The 22,116-nt window shown below is 45.4% G+C and overlaps 3 protein-coding genes across 3 annotated transcripts; 1 reads left to right on the top strand and 2 right to left on the bottom strand.

The window, feature by feature from the left end:
* Nucleotides 1-615: 615 nt before the first annotated feature.
* On the bottom strand, nucleotides 616-7,049 carry TUBB1 (tubulin beta 1 class VI). Its single transcript, XM_063404246.1, has 4 exons — nucleotides 3,693-7,049; nucleotides 2,161-2,269; nucleotides 1,888-1,998; nucleotides 616-1,767 (listed from the first exon to the last, which is right to left on the bottom strand). Exons 1-4 carry the CDS (start codon nucleotides 3,747-3,749, stop codon nucleotides 689-691), a joined length of 1,356 nt encoding a protein of 451 aa, XP_063260316.1. The 5' UTR covers nucleotides 3,750-7,049; the 3' UTR covers nucleotides 616-688.
* Nucleotides 7,050-7,200: 151 nt separating this feature from the next.
* On the top strand, nucleotides 7,201-12,076 carry CTSZ (cathepsin Z). The gene is made up of 6 exons (XM_063404249.1): nucleotides 7,201-7,476; nucleotides 8,045-8,208; nucleotides 9,492-9,671; nucleotides 10,255-10,405; nucleotides 10,599-10,761; nucleotides 11,234-12,076. Exons 1-6 carry the CDS (start codon nucleotides 7,337-7,339, stop codon nucleotides 11,345-11,347), a joined length of 912 nt encoding a protein of 303 aa, XP_063260319.1. The 5' UTR covers nucleotides 7,201-7,336; the 3' UTR covers nucleotides 11,348-12,076.
* A 728-nt stretch (nucleotides 12,077-12,804) lies between these two features.
* NELFCD (negative elongation factor complex member C/D) lies at nucleotides 12,805-21,365 on the bottom strand. The gene is made up of 15 exons (XM_063404245.1): nucleotides 21,208-21,365; nucleotides 20,647-20,762; nucleotides 20,373-20,482; nucleotides 19,431-19,540; nucleotides 19,018-19,125; nucleotides 18,324-18,476; nucleotides 17,452-17,582; nucleotides 16,896-17,061; nucleotides 16,135-16,269; nucleotides 15,604-15,743; nucleotides 15,310-15,424; nucleotides 14,916-15,011; nucleotides 14,585-14,725; nucleotides 14,134-14,263; nucleotides 12,805-13,735 (listed from the first exon to the last, which is right to left on the bottom strand). The coding sequence occupies exons 1-15, from the start codon at nucleotides 21,271-21,273 to the stop codon at nucleotides 13,701-13,703; spliced, it is 1,752 nt and encodes a 583-aa protein (XP_063260315.1). The 5' UTR covers nucleotides 21,274-21,365; the 3' UTR covers nucleotides 12,805-13,700.
* Nucleotides 21,366-22,116: the final 751 nt, after the last annotated feature.

Below are 22,116 nucleotides of genomic sequence, written 5' to 3'. Positions count from 1 at the left end.
CCAAAACTTTTACACAATGTCACAACTTAGTGTGCTAATGTAACTCAACCTGTAGTTAAAAACAAACCACACCATGATCATGAATACAAGCTCTGCAATAATATAAGCCAGCAATGTGATAGAACAATTAGAGTACCTATAAAATAATGTGCATATTCAGTCATTTGCCCCCTGTTTTTTCTGCAGATCTACTTCAGTCTGTGGAGTGATAAAAGAGTCACTGCCTTTGCAGGCCTCAGAGATGTGCATGTGTTCCTAAAACAGTAACAAGTTCACAATCAGCAGGGGCTGTGTTTACCTGACAATAAATAAATGCGATGAGCTGAGAGCATATTTTGCTATTGCTTATGATCCTAATCTATATACACAGGCACAGCGGCTGTATGGTACATTCAGTATCTGGTGATTATATTCTAAAAGTGAATCCATTTACAGGACAGGCTGGTATGAGATAACGTGTCTTCACAGTGGATTGGTTTGGGAGAGATTCAGTGTCAACAGTTGTTTGAGACAGTAAAGCAGAGCTGCCATTAATTTCAAAAGCACTGTGCTGTAGTATCAGATACATTTGACCAGATGCAGAGAACAAGTTCTGAAGAAATGCGTTATTTTGGGTATGCAAATGATGGCTGTTGCTTCGTCTTTAGTGAAGGTGAACAGGCTCGTTAGGAGAATGTTTTGATACTTTTTACTCTGCTTCCTTTTCTGGCTTGGCTTCTGCTTCCACTTCTACCTCTTCAAATTCTTCCACGTCTGCAGTGGCGTCCTGGTACTGCTGGTACTCAGACACGAGGTCATTGGTGTTACCTTCTGCTTCGGAAAACTCCATCTCATCCATGCCTTCCCCTGTGTACCAGTGGAGAAACGCCTTCCTCCTGAACATGGCCGAGAACTGTTCGGACACCCTGATGAAGAGCTCCTGGATGGCCGTGTTATTGCCGATAAACGTGGCCGCCATCTTCAGCCCTCGCGGCGGGATGTCACACACGGCCACCTTCACATTGTTAGGGATCCACTCCACGAAGTAGGAGCTGTTCTTGGTCTGGACAGACAGCAGCTGCTCGTCCACTTCCTTGGTGGACATCCTGCCCCTGAAGATGCAGGCCACGGTGAGGTAGCGCCCGCGGCGGGGGTCGCAGGCTGCCATCATGTTCCGGGCGTCGAACATCTGCTGGGTGAGCTCGGGCACGGTCAGGGCACGGTACTGCTGGCTGCCCCGAGCCGTCAGCGGGGCAAAGCCGGGCATGAAGAAGTGCAACCGAGGAAAGGGCACCATGTTCACCGCCAGCTTCCGCAGGTCCGCGTTCAGCTGGCCGGGGAAACGCAGAGAGGTGGTGACGCCGCTCATCGTCAGGGACACCAAGTGGTTGAGGTCCCCGTAGGTGGGATTGGTGAGCTTTAATGTCCTGAAGCATATATCATACAGAGCTTCGTTGTCAATGCAGAAGGTTTCATCCGTGTTCTCTATCAGCTGGTGGATGGAGAGGATGGCGTTGTAGGGCTCCACCACGGTGTCGGATACCTTGGGTGAGGGCACAACGCTGAAGGTGTTCATGATCCTGTCGGGATATTCCTCTCTGATCTTGTTGATGAGGAGCGTCCCCATGCCTGAGCCTGTGCCGCCGCCAAGGGAATGGATGAGCTGGAATCCCTGAAGGCAGTCACAGCTCTCACACTCGTTCCTGACCACGTCCATGACGTTTTCAATCAGTTCAGCGCCTTCTGTGTAATGGCCCTTGGCCCAGTTGTTGCCAGCTCCTGAATTACCTGTGAACAGAGGTACAGAAAGAACAGACACAAAGTTAACAGAAGAACTTTTAAAGGACTCCCAAGGCCCTTTTGGGACAGATGCCTGCAGTCACTTTGCTGGCAGTGTGCTGTACATACCATGGATAAAGTTGTCAGGTCGAAAGAGGGGGCCAATTTTGCTGGACCGGACACTGTCCATGGTCCCAGGCTCCAGGTCCACCAGGATGGAACGGGGCACGTATTTATGGGCTGGAAGAAAACAAAATGAATGCAAATAATTACTGCTGGTGGTCAAAGAAACAGGCTTACAATCCACTCTGGAAAGTCCAATCCACCTAGAGTGGCTTAGGCTTTCTGTGGGTTTTTTAATTACCTATTTTACCCTCCCTGCTGGTTCTGCTGGGCACTTACAATAAGCCTCATTGAAGTACACGTTGATTCGCTCCAGCTGCAGTGGTGAATCCCCACGGTAGTTCCCAGTGATGTCAATCCCATGTTCATCACCAAGCACCTCCCAGAACTGCAAAGGGAAAGGGGTACAACACACTGAGAATGATTTATTTATTTTCAGCACATGTTCAGCACCAGCTCTGGGAACTGTGCCTGAAGCAGGGGATGCTTTGCCATTTACTTACCAGATCAGAACAGGGATCCTTCTCTACCCCTCCCAAATAAATTTGAGGACAAACTTTAGCAGCATTTATGCTGCTTACCTATTACCTGTGCATTAATAGCTGGAGGGCCTCAATTTGTTCTCTTTATAGTAAAAGAAAATTGATGTTACTTTAAAAGTTTAAATAGTTACTACTTGGTATGAGCTTAACAAAAAGGTGGTGAGGATGTGGATTAGGGAGAGTTGCTTTGAGTCCTGTCATGCACAAGGGTGACCATGGCACAACAAAGCTGGCACAGGCAAATTTGTACGTGAGCAAGGCTTTCCACAAACAGCTGCTGGTTCTAAATGTCCTATCTTGACACTCATATGGATGTGCTCTTCTGCTGGGCTCTTATCTGGGCAGCAGCCACAGCAGTGTTCATGCAGACACACCCACTCACTGTAATGACCAGGCTATTCTAATATTAAAGGGATCGTGGGTCAGGATCCAGTCCCATTTTGAGTGTACAAATACACCACTGCCAAAAGGTGCATGTTCCATGCTTCGTGTTACATTAAAAGGAATCAAGGTTAGGTGTGGGAGAAAGGGGGAAGAACACAACAATCCCTCAACTATCCCATGTCTTAAAAGACCTCCCAGCCCAAAATAGATAATCTTTGGAGAACTTCCTACTTGTCAATTAAAAAAAAAAAAACGGATGGTCATCACACAGCATAGTAATTGAGGGGTCTTTTTTACTCCTAGGTCAGAGAGTCAGCAATAGTGACTCCTCCCTGAGTCACAGTGTTTGAGCTACACAAGAATACTCCGAATGATCTCTCTCTCTCACAGGAGGCCAGTGGCACTTTGTGTCATTCTGCACTCTAACACAGGTTATGCTGTTGATTAATATGGTCTCATATGATCTTTAAGACCCCTTCCAACCCAAGCCATTGTATGATTCTGTGATATTTAAGAATAAAATGTGGCAGAGCTGCTGCTGCATGGCTGAACTAAAGCAGCACAACTTCACAGCCCTGGAATTACTGGCTCCGTCACTTGCCCCAGTATCTTGCAGAGTATATGAGTTCCCCCAGGGAACAGGAGTCCCAGCAGGAATGCTCTGGTGCACCTGTAATCACTGGGCCACAGTTATTGCAAATGAACATTAAACTCTGCATGAGGAGCAAATCCAGCTTTTCATTTCATATAAAAATACTCAAGTTCCCTGCTAACATACCAGGCTTCCCACCACTGAGTTACAAAGTAATTGTACCCCCCAAGCCCCCATGTGTGACCTGCACCTCTGATCTCCTGCTAACGATCAGCGTTGATAGGAACCCTTACCTTGGATCCGATCTGGTTCCCGCACTGGCCGATCTGCAGGTGCACGATCTCACGCATTTTGTGTGGCTCGGTCGGGCTGGTGGCTACAACCTCTCCCAGGCTCTGCAGCTCCCCAGAACGAGCCCTGAGCCTGCTGCTCTATCAGCTACAGCCAGCACAGCCCGGCCCGGGGGCCCTTTTATACCCAAGGCACTGTCACTCAGCCAGCCAGGGGAGTAACCAGCCCCAGGCTCTGCACCGGGAGCCCAGGGCCTCTTTAGTGCCCCTATAACAGCACGGATGCACCACTGCTGGCTTGGGAAACAACAGTCACATGCACCCTTCCCAGTTCTCTGTGTGGTGCATGAATATATGTGCATATTCTGTTTATGCTTCATTATTTTATATTAGTCATAATATATATACAAATATATGTGCATATGTAGAGATTATAGCCCAAAGTGAGTGAGCTTAATTTATTAAGCACATGTGCTTCTGCCACATAATTTAAATTTTAGCATCATGTGAGTCATAGAGGACAACACCCATAATAAAAATGGTAACAACTGAGCTAAGCTAAACTAAATGAGCAGGAGTCTCCTGTAATCACAACATTCAGTGCATTGCAAGGCAAACTGCAGCTCAATAGCAAACATCATTCCTGATGTTTGACTGCATGAAGGAGGGGAATAGGAGCAGTAACAAAAGAGACTTTGTAACACATAAAAATGACACTGTACCCTCAGTGATGCATGGTCCTTAAATAGTTAAAGAATCCATATTTTTAGCCAAAACTTGAATTAACTTGTGACTAACTTGCACAGATGCTCTTTCTTTCTCCCCCCATCTCTCTCTCTCTCTCTTCATTTCCTGATATTAAGAAATACAGCATTTCTAATATTTCTGAATTTCTTATCTCTCAGATGTACTTCAGGACTTGTCAGGAAAACGCTAGAGGTGAAAACCCCATTTCACTGAAGTTCTCTGAAGTGAACTGTAACATTCACTGAGTGAAACAACTCACTGTGCTAAAGGAAATGTTGTGAGGCAGGACAAAACACGGCACAGTCATGTTTGGCTGCTGATAACCAGGACCAGTATCACTGAGCAGCAGAAACCCAGGATAAAATGACTTCTAGAAGCCTAGAGCAGTTTCATTACATGTCAAATGACTGTCACTGTCTTGCAAATGTTCCTTTTAAGGATGGGGAAATATAATTAGGAAAGCACCTGAAATTATTTAGCATCAAATGGTGACAGTGGAAGGGCTGGACTCACTGAACGTAACTACTTTACCACTTTATGGGTTGCTAGAGATAAGAGATTTCTGAGCTTCCATATGGTTCTAGAAGAAAAATCAGCTTGTTCCAGGCTTCCCCTCCACTCGATGACTTCCTCTTCTCCCACCAGCCAATGAAGGAACAGACAGCTGCTCCTAACACAGAGTTCAGCACCAGAAGTGTGTTGTAAAAAAGCAGAGAGCAAACATCCGTCATCCTCTGCTGTGCTATGAGCATACTGAGCAGGGAGCAGTAAAAGGAAGACCTTAAATTCAGGTAGATTCATTTTGCTTCCTTAAAACACAATCATTTTATCGTTTTCCAAAAAATAAGTATTCTCTAAGCCCTTCAGTTTATCCAGAATGACACAAAATGTTCTGTTCCATTGCCACGTGGTCAGTATTTCCCACAATGGCTCTGGATATCTTCTACAATTCCCTAAGAAAATTCTGAAAAGGTTATTTGGACATTCACTTTAAAAGCATATCTCATTTAATTTATGCACATTTCATACTTGTTTTCTCCAACCATCCTTAGCTAAGAGCAGTAATGCACATCTGAGTTGTATATTCAACTGCTGCATTCTGAATGGGAGCTGTCTTGACACAATGTCAATAATAAATACTAAACAAATACAATTAAAAATATGCAATGTATTCACAATAGACACAGTTTGGGAAGAGGCAGAAGGTGCTAACTCACTGTCCGAAAAATAAAACAAAATAATTTCAGCAATAAATTGATTTGCTGAGCACATCTCACAAGGGAAGGGGAAAAAGGGAAGTGAAAGAAATATGCAATCACTCAATAGGGTTTTTTCCTCTTGCTGAAAATAACTCCCTAGAATCATGCGCCTCCTCTGAAGCACTTCCTTACAGTCTTAAAAATTCTGACACATGACACCAGGTAGCTGAGATGCTTTGTGAAGCAGATGTGGGTTTGGGCCACTTTTCCCTGTCCTCCTCCTCTGCATTTCTGTGAACCTCTGAGTCTGACTTTACCCCAAACCCGGCCTAGGAGGGCCCCGTTTCTGCCTAGAGTCGGTCGCAGCCTGTCCGTGCTGAGCCCCGAGGAGCCCCGGGTCTGTTCACAGCCCGGGCACAGCCTGGCACATGTGCAGCTGCAGATTAGCACAGGAGGCACCGGGCAGAGGGGCTGTGCTGGACGGGCCGGCTCGGGGCACTGTTGGCCCCGGGGAGATTAGGAGCAGCCTGGCAGCGGGCACAGCGTCCCACCGCGGCGTTATCAGCCTGCCCCGCTTCCAGCGCCTGCAGGGCGGGCCCACATCCCACAGCCCTGCTGGAGGGCTTCAGCTGAGACCACACAGACACCGGGCTTTGGTGGCTGCTGGGCTTTGTGTTGTTTGTTTACTTGGTTGATTTTTGGGGTTTTTTTTTTAACCCCCAGTAAATATGCATGTGCAAGGAGGCATTCTGGGATTCTTTTTTTTGATAGTTTGCTTGGGAGGAACTGGCATTTCAGAGTAGCAGAGAAGATTGTTGAGAGGAAAGCCTATTCAGTTTGAGATAAGCCTGGCTACAGGGCATCAGATAATTTTAGAGATCTGTGAATGGCTACCAGACAAGCTGATGCAAGTCTTAACTAACCTGGGCTAGCTAGCCAAATCACTCTTGAGAATGATACCAAAAATCTGCATTCAACTCCATTCTTGCACTGCTGCTCCTTTTGATGCATTTCTCTGTTCATAGTGTGGAGCTAATAAACCTCAGGCCCTCTACAAAAAGTGCTGAAAGCTAAGGAAGAGAAGCTAGGAGGGGAGAGCTGTCTGGTTTACCAAACCTGTTTATCAAACACGAAAGCTTCTAGCTAATGTATGGAAAAAAGTCTGGTAATTCATTTACACAGTCACTAGAAACTTCTGCAGAAAATTAGAAAACTATTTTTACTATTAACTAAATCTTCTAGCAAATAATAAAGAATCTTCAGGTGTTCAAACCCTCAGGAGCAGCCTAGAAAATGGACACAGGCCTGTGTTCCTTTGCTAATTGTAGAGTTAAAGGGCTTGAGAAATCCAGAACTCGGGACTAGGAAAAAAACAAGAATCAGATAAAAAAAACCCAGTCAGTCGCTGGCCACAGTCTAGCACAATGCTGAGGTGTTAGGGCAAAGGTGAAGAAACCTGGGCCTGTCCTAGATACGAGTCCTCTTGTCACAACCCATGTGACAAATCTTTGAGCTGGAAGCGTCGCTGGGGGCCGGGAAGGCGGGATCTGGGTTTGTTCCTTAAGAGTTCCCTCAGACAGCCCAAGGCGGCCCCGGCACAGCCCCGAGCAGCCCGTCCGAGCTGTCCCCGCCCGCCGCAGGTGAGGCGGCCCCGCCCGCCGCCCTTAAACCGCGGGCGGGCCGAGGCGCCGCCGTGCCAGCATGGCCCCGCCGCCGCAGCGCCTCATCCCGCTCCTGCTGCTGCTCTGCGGCTGCCTCTGCCCGCCCGCCCGCGCCGGGCTCTACTTCAGGGAAGGGCAGCACTGCTACAAACCGGCCCCGCGCAAGGCGCCCGGCCTCCGGTGAGCCCGCCCGGGTCACGTTCCCGGCCGCACCTCAGAAGCGCTGGGGAAGGGCTGGGCAGGCACAGCCGGGCTCCGGGGAGGGTTCAGGGGCCGCTCCGGCCCTGCCGGGGTCTGAGGGGTGGCCGGGGGTGCCCGGGAGGAGGTTCGGGGGTGCCCAGGGGGGTGTCCGGAGGTGCTCGGTGTTGTTCTGGCCCTGCCGGGGTCTGAGGGGTGCCCGGGAGGAGGTTCGGGGGTGCCCAGGGGGATGACCTGGGGTGCCCAGGGGGGTGTCCGGAGGTGCTCGGTGTCGTTCTGGCCCTGCCGGGGTCTGAGGGGGTCTGAGGGGTGTCCGGGGGAGGTTCGGGGGTGTCCGGGGCCGGTCACGAGACCGCGGGGCCGGAGCGATCACGCCGCAGTCACGTGACCCCGCCGGACAGTCGCGGCCTCATGAAGAAACGCGGTGAAATCCCTGTGGGATTTTTATGGTTTTGTTTTGTGGGGGTTTTTAAAAAATTTTTTTTTTAAACACCCGCCCGTCCTGCTCCGATTGATGCCGGCGCTACCTCCTGGTCCCGTCCCCCCGCAGGACCTACCCCCGCCCGCACGAGTACCTGGACGTGTCGGCGCTGCCGCGGAGCTGGGACTGGCGGAACGTGGACGGGGTGAATTACGCCAGCACCACTCGGAACCAGCACATCCCGCAGTACTGCGGCTCCTGCTGGGCCCACGGCAGCACCAGCGCCTTGGCAGGTACGCTGGGCTCACTCCCCGGGCTGGCTCCCCGCTGGAATCGGTGGTTTTCGGGAAGTAAAGGAAGTTTAGCTTCAGGTTACTGGCAGCTGGTATAAGGTGCTAAATCACTGCAGTGACTAACGCAGAAAAACCGAGGCTGAGACCTCTGTGAGTGCACCAGAACAGTGGGAATGCCCGAGCTGAAGGTAAGGAGGGTTGGTTTCAACAGGAAGAGCAACCAGAGTGAGCCTGTCTCCGCCTTATCCAAAGGGAGCAAGGGGGCAATGCTGGTGTGTGGTTAGAAACCTGTTTGCAGAAGAATGTGGCCATAGCTCCTCCCAAACTGCTCTTTTTGTCCTGGGGTAAGAGCTGAGATTTCTGCCCTCCCCTCGGGGTGTGGTGGTGGCAGCTGCAGATGCAAAAGGGTTGTCAGGTCTCCTTCCCCTTTCTGGTCCCTCAGCCTGCAGCACTACACAGATCCTCTCCAGCCGTGCTGGGAATGAGGAAATGGAAGAAATTGCCTCTTCTGGGGTATTTGCTACAGAAATGTCATTCCAGTGAACTGACCATCACATCAGACACACAAGTCTGATTTCAGCAGGAATCTTCCTATCAGCATTTTTCTTAGTCAAGGGGAAGCAGTGGTTTGCTACAGTAGGACTGTTAATTCAGAGAAGCAGTTTATAAATCCTTGTCAGGAAGCTTTTCCGCCAAGTAAGCTTCTTGTTTCTGACAAAATAAGGCAGCAGGGTGGTGGTGCCTGTCTGAGATGGCAGGATAACAATGAGATGCTGATGTAACAGCAAGGAGATAACTCTGAAAGCTTTCTCCTGCATTAAGACTGTCTCACAGAGCCAGCAGCTTGGGCTCCATGGGCTTATACACAGATCTCTACTGCTGTAAAAGATGCTGATTAGAGCAGTTTTTATTACGTGTATTTGAAAACTCTTTGCTGTCAAAGTCAGGAAACGGATTTGGAAGTTTTCAGAACCTGTGGCTTGAATTAAAGGAAGTCTAGGGCTCTTCAAGGCTTTACACAGATCTTGCTCATCTCCATGTTTTTACTGAGTTTTTAATGGAAAAAACCCTCCTAATGGAAACCCACAATAATAACTCAGCCTCTGGTTTGAATTAGGTCATGCTGTGTTCCCCACTGCAGACAGCAGAGGCTTTTCCAACCACAAGTGCTGCTCTCTGCAAACAGTTACAGGCTGGATGAAGAGCAGACAGTTTCTAAACCAGTTACCATGTGTAGCCACCCACATATTCCAGTAGCAAAGCCCAGTTTCTCATCCCTACAGACCGAATCAACATCAAGAGGAAAGGTGCTTGGCCCTCTGCCTACCTGTCTGTGCAGAATGTCATCGACTGCGCCGACGCCGGCTCCTGCGAGGGCGGGGACCACTCGGGGGTCTGGAGGTACGCCCACGACCACGGCATCCCCGACGAGACCTGCAACAACTACCAGGCCAAGGACCAAAGTAGGATGTCTCTGCTTTGCTCTAGGATTTCTTCCCAGGTTTGGCAGGTCTTAGTGTATTAAAGAAAAAAAAAATAATAATTTGAGTTCCTGCTGTTTGACCGACAGAACAGGTTTTCACTATGGGCATTTTTGTGTGTCTGCTACTCCAGACAGACAGTGTAGCACTAAATCAAGCTCAGGCAAGTTTGCACAGCTGAATTGTTTGAACTTTATCTCTTAAATCTGTGACACACAATCTCTAATGTGTACTGAAATATTTACAAGTGTCACCTCAAGCTGAACAAAGGAGAAATTTAACCTTTGGCCGGTCATGTATGACTGGAGTGGTTTCTCTATGTCCTCAGCAAAGTATTTATACCTGTGAAGTAAAGAACAGTAAGTGGTGATAATAGGGACTTTAAATGTGGTTTCCAGAAAATAATTGAGTTCACCAGAAAGAATATGTATTAATAATTACTCTGAAGTTATTAATATCTGCTTCAAATAAATTATAAAAGTGCAGTGTCCTACAATCACTTCACTTGAAGAAAAGCACCTTCCTGCAGATTACCTCCAGTGGTAATCTCACCTCTGTTTTACAGAGTGTAAAAAGTTTAACCAGTGTGGAACTTGTGTCACTTTTGGAGAATGCCACGTGATCAAAAACTACACTCTCTGGAAAGTTGCTGACTATGGGTCTGTCAGTGGAAGAGAAAAGATGATGGCAGAAATCTACGCCAATGGACCAATTAGGTAAAAAAAAATACATGAAAATGAGTGTATATTATCACTCTAGCACATGTCAGCAGCTCTGCACTGACATGCAGACTTTATTTTGTATATAAACTGAGATCATAATTCAAAATGCAAGAAAATCAGTTGGTTTTCAGGCAGGCCCCTGCCCTGATCCCCTTGTGTGAAACCTCCTGTCTCTGTTTTCTTACAGCTGTGGCATCATGGCTACTGAGAAGCTGGATGCCTACACAGGGGGACTGTACACGGAGTACAACCCCTCTCCCTCAGTGAATCACATCGTGTCTGTGGCGGGCTGGGGCGTGGAGAACGGCACGGAATATTGGATAGTCCGGAACTCCTGGGGGGAGCCCTGGGTAAGGACAGGGAACACTGCTGGCTCTGCAGGGAGGGTGGGGTTTGTCTCCTGCAGAACAACAGCCTGTGGATATAAAACTTCCTTTGAATTAGATTAACAGTTTAAAAATGACACCCCAGCCCATCTGGGTTGACATTCAGACAATCAAACAAGGATATTCGGCCGAAGCTACTTGAGTAACATCAGCTCTTATCCTAAATTCTGCCTTTCAAGGATGTGCAGCTCCTGTTATGGGCAGCTGGAAACTGCTGTTAGTTGTAAGCAAAAATCAAGTCCTATACCTGGAGTGGATGAGTGGGATGTAAACTCACCAAAGCAGGTTGCCCCATGACTCCAGGGCTACACTTCAGCTTAAGTGAATTCCTCCATTCCCTTAAATCACTTATATGTGGCAGACAGAACAGACTCACCAACATAAAATTTCTACAGTTGTGTTTCCTGATTTACAATGCAAATTAAATCCTTTGCAGGGTGAAAGAGGGTGGCTGAGGATTGTGACCAGTGCCTACAAGGGTGGAAGAGGAGCAGACTACAATCTGGCTATTGAGGAGGACTGTGCATATGGGGATCCAATACTGCCTTGATTCAACATGGTGCAGCTTTTTGTTTAGGTACTTTGTGTGGAAGCTTCCCAGCACAACCTCTTTTTGTTTAAAGAATAATAGCCTAAGACTCTTTCACAGTTCAACAGTATCTGGCAGTTCCAGATGCAACACACAATGCCTTCAAAAAATACAGAACTGCCCTAAATTTATTTACATCTTGGAGTAATTCACTCATGAAGGAGTTGTCTACCTTGATGCACAGTATTAAAATCACACTGACTGAATCACAGAACCTGTATGTGTAAATATCTATTTTTTTAATACAAATCATGTAGATGTATTGGAAAAGTGTACTCAATATTTGGGTCTAGAGCTTCTTTTAAATTCTCTGACAGTACTGACCAAATGTTGCAATGATGCAAAAGCCATAAGTCTGGATGTGATAAATCCAAAATATTAAACCCCGTTGCCTTGATCTCCTGGTGAAACAGTGGTGTTGGAAGTCTCAAATAATGAGGTTGCTTTTCTCCACCAAAATTGTATAATGAGAATTACTTTGAGCAAAAGACAGTCTAAACACTTCCTAATTAGTCTTGTCTTTGCATAAATTTCTTGCTTTAATATGTGATTGTGCCCTTTTTGTCCTAAAGAGACAAAATACAAATTGCCATTACCCAGAACTCCTCACAAGTATGACAAATCAGTGCCACATCAAATGTTACTACCTGGCATTGCTAACTGCATTTAATAAACAGCCTTTTTCTCCTACATGACTGGGTATTTATTGTGAGAGCTTTTTAATAGAGGTGTGTGGTTGTCTCCAGCAGGATGGTGCTGCTTTCACTGGGTCTTTTTGGACTTGATGGACAAGTTTATACAGCAGCAATGCTGGTTTGAACAACTGGGTATGAACAGGATCACAAAGGGTTTAACAAGTCAAAAATCATCTACAGGGATCAGTGCAGAGGAACTGCTTAGAGGAAGTGATACCAAGCTGAACACAGAAAAAATTAAATACTTGTTTAAATTGCTGGCAAAACTGCAGTGGACACAGAGGAAACTGTTCTTGTTATTACCAAGAGCTTGTACAGGGCTGTATCCTAAATTGATTTGCCATAGGGTGAATCATTTTTGTTGTTAATTCTACAATTTACTTAAATTATGAAAATGAGGTCTCATGCAAGTTGTAAATGGTGGGAGTCAGCTGGAATAATAGTAAATCTATTCAAATAGCAGCAAGGAAGTTCAAAACAGCCTGTACAGAAGTAATTTTTGCCCTTCTCAGGTGATTTCCTTTTTAAATTTATGTCCATCTGGACTTTGAGTTTCAGTGTCTTTTAGAAAGCAGGTTCTTCAGAAAACAGATGTGCTTGGAAAAGCAAAATGTGCTTGTTTGTTCGAGAAAATTATTGTTTGTTTAAAAGTGGGGGGTGTAAAGAGGAATCCAGCCCCATGAACAGAGAGAATGAGTCATCTTAATGAAACTGAAAGGCATCTCTGGAAAAGAACAAACACCTTTATTTAAAGGTAAGTTACATTGTTGGGTGTATCTCCCACTGTCTGGCTGTAGCCAGGACAGAGCAGAGCAAAGTATAAAAACAAAGCCACAACAAGCAGTAATGCAATTTTGGCACACATTCATATTTTGGGACAGTAAAGACACGGTAATGAAACTTACCATTAACATCTGATTGCATCTATTTAGCAAAAAATAGATTCTGAAAGGTCACACACTCACATAGAATTCATCTCTTAATACAAAACTAACCTTGATTGTTATAACTCCTCTTGTGTTACACAAAACAGGTTTTTTGTTTTCATGTAGGATATTTAGCATTCTATTATAATGCAAAGGGGAGGAACAGATATTAGAGCTTCTCTGCAGCACAGAGCAAATCCCACAAATTCCTGGTTTTTTTACAAGTTGCAATATCAAAGCCCAGAGCATTCAAGACCTATTCAAAGAACTATCTGCAAAGTGTTTTTAGTAGGAATTACCTTACCTGTTCTTCATATTTGGTTTATTACACAAAGAATTGGTGACAAATTCTTCAAGTAACAAAAATAATGTTCTTTCAAATAAATCTGTTTCTTGCTATCCATCCTCTTCAGAACATTGATTTATCCTGATTTGTGTAACAACACAAAATCCTTTGGTATCATTCCATTTTCCAAATGACATTAACAGCTGTCTGATACAAAACACAAACACTCCTCTGATAAGAATTACAAAGTCACCCTGCAAGTCAAGCAAATGCCCTTCAGCCTCTTCCTCCTTGTTTTAGGTTGGTTTTGTTGTTGCTGCGTTGCCCATTTATAGAACCTCACTGGGGGAGAGCATGGCAAAGCAGTGCTCATGAGCTCTGGCTGCATTCCTGATGTTTTCCACTGCTTAGTTCATCATAATAAAGTTAGATTTGCAATGAGCTTAAAAAGAGGAAAAAAAAGACACTGTTCAGTACATTACTCTGATTCTCTGATTTATATATTTGCATATGGATTTTTGCATTATGTACATAATTAGGATTTTAGGGTCTGGACAGATGTTTTGGTTTTAGGATGGCGTGACAGGCAACTTTCCTTCCTCTCCTTGCTGCAGTGCTAGTTCCCAAAAAGCAGTATTTCTCTTCCCTTTCGTCACTACTACCCACAGATTCTTGATCACAGGAAAATTTGCTAAACACTTTAGGCCCCCAAAAGGGGAGTTGTCTGAGAAAACAGCTGGCAGGCGTTCCTGTATTTAGCAATCTTCCTGCTAAACATTATTTGCAAGCTGTAACAAGACACAAATGGAAGCAGGTATGCAAGGAATAAACGTGACTTACCTATGAACTCTGTGACAGGATCGTGTTCACCTTCTGTTTTTATAGTGCCTGCAATACTTTCATTCTCCAAGATTGGAAGAAAAAGCTGTACAAAGTCTGAGGTATATGGAGGAGCAATCACGTCGAGCACCTGAAACAGCAGACAAAACCTGGTGATTCTTGTACTTACAGGGGGAGGAGGGACAACATTTAATTCACACACCAATTTTGGAAGCATATAAGTAATTTATGGAGAACTAGAGGTCTCAAGTGCAAGTAATTAATTATGTATTCTCATTGAGTTCCTTATTACTTCCAAAGGTCAGGATCAGCAGGACCAAGTCACATCCTGCTGAACACTGAGATCGCTCAGGACCTGACCTCCATTTGAAGTATTTCTGAATATCCAAAACACCTGGAGCTGATTTTAAACTTGGTCTCTAGGCTTCAGTGCACAGTTTTTGCTGCTCACCTCTGTCACAAAGTATCTGATGAGCGAGATGTCGGTGTCCAGCTTCTCCAGGCATTTGCGGATGTAGCTGACGACAGGCAGGACATACCCACGGCTCAGCAGGTGAACCATCCTGTCCAGGAGAGTCTTCTTCAGCTCCAGCTGGTGGTGAAGGGAGGAAGAGCCAACAGTTAGAACTTGCTCTCAGAGTGTGCCATTTTTATTCATTCATATCTAATCCGCTGCGTTTTAACAACTTCTAAATTAATCCTGCCATGAGAGCAAAAGCTGTTGAATTGGGTGTGAAGTAACTGATGTGAAGTAACAAAAACCAGAATCCTCTGAGTCTCACCTGCTCCATCACATCCAGCTGAGAATGTTCTGTTTCAAAGAGCTTGACAAGAAGTTGCAGAACTTGGGGATGAAGCAGCTGATGGCACGTACTGATCTGCAAACAACACAGCAAAGTGAGATCCTCAGAACTGCAATTTATAACACAGTGCACCAGACAAGTTTACACTGATGTTCAGTTCCAGACAGAAATCCATTTAGAAAAGCACTCCCATAATTTATGATGCCCAAGTTTTCCTGGTGTAAGTAGTGCCGAGCTGACAAAACCAGACAATTTACTCTAAATAGCTTCATCTCTGCCTATTTACTGCCTTGCTGCAAATGACAGGCACTGAGTGTTACACAAGAATCAGAGCTGTTCTTGCTCTCCAGCAAAGTTCTGCAGACACTCTTACCTCATCCAGCAGCGCCAGGTGAACTGGGGTGTGATCAGTCTGCAGCTGGAAGTACCGAGGCTCTGACACTGTCCAATCCACCCACTTCAGCACACCCATGGCCACCACTGGGAACCTACAGACACACAGCACTTCAGCACAGGAAAAAGAGCTTCTTTTAAAAAGGATTACTTCAGGAACCTGAAGTAATCTGCCATCATGTTCCAGTGGTACAGAAAAGCCTGTCCTGCCACCCAAAGAGGACAAGCTGTGTGTGAGGGACAGCATTTCTGAGATTCCAGCCTCTCTGCTCACCTGATGCACTGATAGAGGGTGCTCAGTTCTGCAACCAGCTCCGACGCCCCTTTGTTCTCATTGCAGCACAGATTGTGAACAGTCTCAATGGCTTTCGAGGTCGACTTGAGTTCATCCTTGTTGATGCTGACTCTCTTGTTCTGCAAAATTATTGCAAAGTTGGAATGCAAAAGTTGCAGATGGCTTTGGTTATTTAGGGAAAGGAGCTGTAACCTGCAATAAGCCCAGGATTGCATCCTGTGTCTCAAATTCAGACTCACATGCAAGTTTTAGAAGAATTAATTATGAGTGACCTGAAGTGCAAGGATGTATGTTTGCATTATTTAATTCTCAGTGCATTCAAACTTTTGTTTGATCATCAGGATCTATGCTTTTTAATCACCTCAGCTGAAGGCAGAAGCAGTTCATATCAAAATAAGTAAACTAAGCTGAATATATTATGTTAAACTGACCGATTTCACAACCATACATTTTCTTCAGCACAGGCAGGCTGCTGGAGGTAAAAATAAATATTCACAGAAGTGAGATTACCTTTTTCCACATCTCTACAACACTAGCTGCATATGCCAGGATGTGGATATATTTATGTTTGTGATCCTGGTTGATCTTAGCACCTGGTTTAAACAAAGACTGCATGAAGAGGTCCAGGAATGCAGGCACTCGAATCTGTGAAGAGAAAGAACATTTTATCAGAGCCTGAGAATTATGAGAGGTGACTAACGATGGAGTTTTTGCATCTGATACACCTTGCACAGAACAAGACAACACATTTTCCTTTAAGAGCACATCAAACAGTTTTCTGAAAAGATACAGACTTTTGAAAGAAAAAAGGAATCAGTTACAGACCATATTGCTAAAGTATCAAATTCTTGCCTTTTCTTACCAAAACCCATGTTAGAACAATGCAGTGAGAAATGTGAGATGTATCATTTAGGCCTCCTTATAACAAACTGCTCAAGTGGGCAGGGATATTTTTCCTAAATTTTCTTTTGTTTGTTTAAAGAATTAATTTCTTGCCATCTTTATTTCCTACAGAAAAGTTCTTGAATTTAGTTATATGTAAAAACACAACTTGCAATGATTAAAAAACCCCAACCAAAGTACCATGAAGTGAATGCAAACCAGAATGCAAGTAGCAGCTTCATTTTTAGACATTACTTAAAATTACAGAGGGAAAAGTGAGTGCTAATTTAATTTTTATGTCCATACAACACTCAGCACAGGGTACCCCATTTCCAAGTGCTGCTGTAACAGAAAGAAGTTTCAGGGGCTACAAACAGTTAAATACTGACCAGTTCTACTGGAGGTGGGTCCATGCTTGTAAACATTTTGAAGAGGACAGTGATATCTGCTGGATTCAGAGCTCCTTTGGACAGCATTGCCCCCAGAGCCTGGCAAGCTCTGGGGTAGGAGGCTGCAGTACCCAGTGCTAAGGTGATCTGACTGGCATCGTGGCCTCTGCAGGGAGAGCAAACACACACAGTGACTTATTCTCTTAATTCAGACATTGCAGATGAAGTCTGAGTCAACAGGGCATATTCTATGGGATGTAATGACTTAGAGTAATTACAGAAACAGGCCTGTGTTTGTCTTATTTCCAAAATGTTAACAGAAAAATAAAAATTTCTTAATAGACAGAAACTTCCAAGTCTTTACTTTTCCAGTTTCAGGTCTCTCAGGTACAGGAATTTTAGGAATTTTACAGCCGAACTTTTCTGCTATTCCACAACTTCAAGCCCTGCTACAAGAACTGCTCTGTTGCAGCTAAAATTTCTCCTTTTGCTGGTGAAAGGTGATGAAGAATGAACAAAAGCCAGCAGAGTTTACATCCCCAGAGGTGCCACTCACTTCTCGTGGGCGTAGCGCTGCACCTCCTGCGCGATCCTCCTGACAGCGGAGCCGCCCTGCTCCTCCTGGGCCAGGATGGACATCATGGACTGGGCAAAGAGGTACGTGTGCTCCCCGTGGCACACCATCTTCTGTGAAAGCACAGCACAAACCTCACCAGTCAGCAAGAAAACATCCCAGTGTCCTTCTGTGATTACACTGACGTGACAGCAAAGGGCGGGAAAAAACCAAACAGCAAAAAAAACCAAAGAGCGAAATTGCAAAGGAAAAAAAACCCAAACACAAACAACAAAGCTAAAACCACAAGAGCCAAGAGGAAAATACAGAAAAGCACTGACACCACGCAAGAAGAAATGGCTGAATTGAGAACTTCATTTCTCAAGTGCCAAAACTGAGAGGCAAATCTATTCTACTAATACTCAGTACTTTCTCTGCAGTATTGAAACACCAAGAGAAGTTGAAAGCCAGCTGAAAATCACTGTGCTGTTTCACAGCACTGAACACATGCTGGGTTTATTCAGGTGGTGACTTTCACACCAATGTGGATTATAAGAGAATTATTTTCATTTGCCAGGGGACTGACAAGATTGATCTTTAGATCTTGCAGTACACGTGAAGGACAACTGTTCTACCCCCACCTTTTTACAACCCATTTATGTCACATAAGCAACCCAAGGAATTCTTGGTCACAGAATGACAAAAAAGCACAAATTTCTGGGTTTTAACTCAGATATATCTTCTCTTCATAAGCTTCTGTAGGACATCAAGATTGGCTACAATCCCACAGTGATTTGTATCTCCTAACTGGAAAGCAGAACACTTCTTTTTCCACATAAAAAAGGGGGAAAAAACCCACAAAAAACCAAACTTACAGCAAACTCAGGAAGGTTTTTCTCAAGGTTTTCTTCTCCTCCATCTAAAATTGTTGCCAGAGATGTGCGCAGGACTCTGGAAAATACTTCCAGTTGCTGACATGCTGTTGAAACACTGGTTATTTCCCCTTGATAGCCAGCATCAGATATAAGCTATAAAAATAAAAACATCACTGAAATCTTGTGTCATTTACATTTATATTTCTGATATCCTAACAAATCTAGAAGAACACATACAATCTAAGTTTCACTTCTGCATATACTGACTGGAATTCACATTTATATTGTGGTCTACAGAAAAGGAAACCAATAAGGATGTAGCAAAAATAAAGCACAATCATAAAAAATGCAGCAGAGCACACCAAAATATAACATTCTTTTCTTGTCATAGAAACATACAAAACTGACTGAGACATTCCACTGCACCAGAAATCCAGAATTTTCAAACAGAGGTCAATGGAAAACAAACAAATAAGAAAAAAAAAAAGAAAACCCCCACACCTCAACAAAAATTGAAAAAGCAGTACTTCAAACTGGGAAATTACACTTACTGCACAAGTCCTCCCACCAAGATGTACTTTTACTAATTTGTATTAGCAGGAATAAATAAAAGATACAAGCAAGATCACAACTAATATTTGATGCCAGCACAATTAGCCCTCTGTGGATATTCTTATTCATTAGACTTTAGTACCTTCACAGTAAAATTAAGCATTAAACAATCAGGATGGGCTTCTGCCAATTTGTAAAAAAGATCTCTCCACGTGGTATGTGCTATCATTTGTTCAAGCCAGGCTGGAGTCTGAAAAGAACAGAGCAACAGAGAGAAATTTAAGAATATCTTGTCAGGATCATAAAAAGCAAGGCTTTTACCTGTCAGCAGTCCTGTTAGAGCTTTATTAAAAAGGAGGATGCATTCCAAATTTCCAAGTTCTCTAAACCTCTGAGGACTCCAGAGAGGCAGGGCTGGTTTTCTGAAACCAGCTGTTCCTCAGCCAAAGGGCTGTGAAGGTTCAATTTCTCTTCCCTTCACCATTCCACCAAATGAAGGTGTCTAGGAAGGATCCACTGCAGAGAAAACAGCAGGGATTGTTGTGGATATCACACCTCTCCTTCCTCTGTAAAGATGGAATCTGCTTTCCGAGGGTCGAAGTGCTTGATCAGTAAACTCTTCAAGTGGTTCTCCACAGTCTCCTGAACTTGCATTGGCTCAACACCTGCACAGAAGGAACAAAACACTCGGCAGATGCAATGCAGTCCAAAGGAACACAGCAGCAGCATCCCACATTTTCCAATGAGAACAGAAACCGCTCCGAAATTTATCAATATAGAGAAGAGGAGAGGAGAGCCATCAGTTCTACTATTCTATATTGATTTACAGATCTGCTGGCTTTTTTTTTTTCCTAAATGCTAAACTGTTTAGGATCTCAGACAGGTCACAACCTTCCTCTTGCTCTCCTCAGCAGACACACAAAAAGCAATGCCACTCATCCCCAGGACAGTTCCTGGTGTAACAGCAAAATGCAGGAGTCTCTTAAGCAAAAAAGGGATTACCAGGGCTGGGGCACAAACTCATGTTACTACACACTAAAGTTCATCCTTTTAAATATTGGTTATCAGTAGCTTTGATAACATTCTACAAAATAACACATAAATAGCAATGAGTAGTTCTACATTTCTGAAATCAGAGTACAATGATTCTGGTAACGTAATAATGAATATAATTAACTCTACTACGAGATATCAAACACTGCTTATACTGTCTATGTAACAGCACCCTTGCTCTTTGAGTGAAATTAAAAAGAAACTATAATTTACGCAGTTGTTTCAACCATAAAACTCTTTACAACAGTTTGTTGGCATTTCATCAACATATTGCTTCATTATTCTCCAACTGGGATAAACCTATTATTATAAAGGATTTAGCCACATACAGGATGACAATATAACAATCCACTTCCTGTGTATGACCAAATTTGCCACAAATTCAGATATTTCTGACAGAGTAATGATGACAGACCCAAACTATTCTGTTATCTTGTGTCATACCTGTCTGAATGAGCCACTCTGCCAGCAAATTGACAGTCTGTGCCACTGCCGTGTAGTTTTCAGAGAGGAGCTGAATAACATTCTCAGGAGATCCTCCCGCTTGGAAATATCTGAGGAAATGATTACAAAAGAACTATTTGAGTCATATTAAAATCGAAAAACAATCGAACTCTAAATTTAAAGGGAAGACAACAGCACTGTTTATACATTTGCACATATTTCCATACAAAGTGACACCTCTAAGCCACCATAACATACATCAGGTCACGCTCACCTCTTTAACGTGTTAAATATAGACGGTTCCATTATATAGTCAGGAGTCGAAAATTTCTTCAGGCACTCCTGCTGGACTTCGGCATCATCTTCTCCCTCCCCATCCTCATCATCTTGCTGTTCACAAGCACAGTCAGGTCAGCCTCCCCTGTCCCGTTTCCCCCCACACTCCCATATTCAGGCTCTTTTTGCCCACAGCAGCACGCACACCTCGGCTCAGCACCGCAAGGGACCTGCACCCCGACAAACAGCGATTATTAACGGAGAAGGCACAAAAACCGGCCCCGCTTCCCGCTGTTTACCGCGGAGCCCCGGCCCGGCGCAGCCCCGGCCCTGCCCTCACACCCGGCGCTTCTCGCCCCGGCCCGGAGGCCCCGCGGGGACCCTGGGGACGCTCCAGGACCCACCGGGGATGGCTCCGGGTCCCTCCCGAGGAACACCCCAAGATTCTCCCGGAGGATGCTCTGGATTCAGGTAAATGCTCGGCGTCTATACCCAGGGGTTGCTCCGGGACACGCCTGGGGCTGCGGTCATCCCTCGCCCCGCTCCCCCCGGCGCTCACCGCGGCCCCGTCCGCCTCGCTGCCCCACTCGGCCGCGCTGCCCTCGAAGTACTCGGCGTCCTCCATGGCTCCGCGGCCCGGCCCGCCAGAGCCGGAACGGGCGGGGCGCCGCGGAATGGCGGCGGCGGGGCGGGCCCGGAGCCCGGGATGGCGGCGGCTGAGGGGCGGCCCCGGGCGGGCGGGACAGCCCGGGCGGGCCCTGAGGAGGGGCGGCGCGGGCACAGCCTGCCTCAGGGGGGGGGAAAGGAAACAGTGGAAATGTAACATAAAAGCGCCCTGCGAAGCCTCCCAGCGCAGCAGAAATCGGACGGGAATTGCAAGGGAAAAGGGGATAACGGGATGCGTTGCTCCGTGGAATGTGTTGCTCCAAGGGATGTGTTCTCCAAGGGATGTGTGTGTTCCTCCTCTGGCTGCGGCTGGACAACAGCAGTTCCCTCCTTTCCTCCCTCACACGGAAGCATGAGGAGGATGATAAACAACCGCAAGGTGATAGGAGTGATGAAATGTTACAGGAGAATAGAAAAACTGACAAGTAGGAAAACAAAAAATAAAGCAAAAAACCCCAAATAAGTCCCAACAAATAAACAAAAATCCCCCCCCACACACACAAAAAAGCTGGGGGGATAACTTTGGAGAATAAAGCGGTTATCTCTGGCAGAGGAGAGGTGCTGTGAGAGCCACGGCCGCTGTTCTGAGGACAGAAGTAATGTCTGTAATGAAATAATGCTCTGTAACCAGGCAGGGCAGCCTGTGACACAGGATTTATTCCCCATGCACAAATCTGGATCCCCAGAGCACTGGCTGTGCTCACCCTGGGACCCTTCCTGGGGATGCTGAGCAAAGACAGCGGGTCAGAGGGACCCCGAGGAAGGGAGGGACGAGGAATTAGAGAACAGGGGACAAATCTGC

Source organism: Prinia subflava, chromosome 8 (genome assembly GCF_021018805.1).
Source record: "Prinia subflava isolate CZ2003 ecotype Zambia chromosome 8, Cam_Psub_1.2, whole genome shotgun sequence".
Classification (NCBI taxonomy): Eukaryota; Metazoa; Chordata; class Aves; order Passeriformes; family Cisticolidae; genus Prinia; species Prinia subflava.
Note: the sequence above shows the minus strand (reverse complement) of the source record. Positions and strands in the feature narration are given on the sequence as shown.

What these genes read in the sequence shown, in the direction of transcription:
- TUBB1 (XM_063404246.1), bottom strand. Translation starts at nt 3,749, where the DNA reads ATGCGTGAGATCGTGCACCTGCAGATCGGCCAGTGCGGGAACCAGATC. An exon ending in GGAACCAGATCGGATCCAAG is followed by an intron (nt 2,270 to 3,692) that starts GTAAGGGTTCCT and finishes TTCCCTTTGCAG; the next exon opens with TTCTGGGAGGTGCTTGGTGA. An exon ending in ACCTGACAACTTTATCCATG is followed by an intron (nt 1,768 to 1,887) that starts GTATGTACAGCA and finishes CTCTGTTCACAG; the next exon opens with GTAATTCAGGAGCTGGCAAC.
- NELFCD (XM_063404245.1), bottom strand. Translation starts at nt 21,273, where the DNA reads ATGGAGGACGCCGAGTACTTCGAGGGCAGCGCGGCCGAGTGGGGCAGC. An exon ending in TGCTTAATTTTACTGTGAAG is followed by an intron (nt 18,477 to 19,017) that starts GTACTAAAGTCT and finishes TTATTTTTATAG; the next exon opens with CTTATATCTGATGCTGGCTA. An exon ending in AAAACCTTCCTGAGTTTGCT is followed by an intron (nt 17,583 to 18,323) that starts GTAAGTTTGGTT and finishes GTGCTTTCACAG; the next exon opens with AAGATGGTGTGCCACGGGGA.
- CTSZ (XM_063404249.1), top strand. Translation starts at nt 7,337, where the DNA reads ATGGCCCCGCCGCCGCAGCGCCTCATCCCGCTCCTGCTGCTGCTCTGC. An exon ending in CTACCAGGCCAAGGACCAAA is followed by an intron (nt 9,672 to 10,254) that starts GTAGGATGTCTC and finishes TCTGTTTTACAG; the next exon opens with AGTGTAAAAAGTTTAACCAG. An exon ending in TACGCCAATGGACCAATTAG is followed by an intron (nt 10,406 to 10,598) that starts GTAAAAAAAAAT and finishes GTTTTCTTACAG; the next exon opens with CTGTGGCATCATGGCTACTG.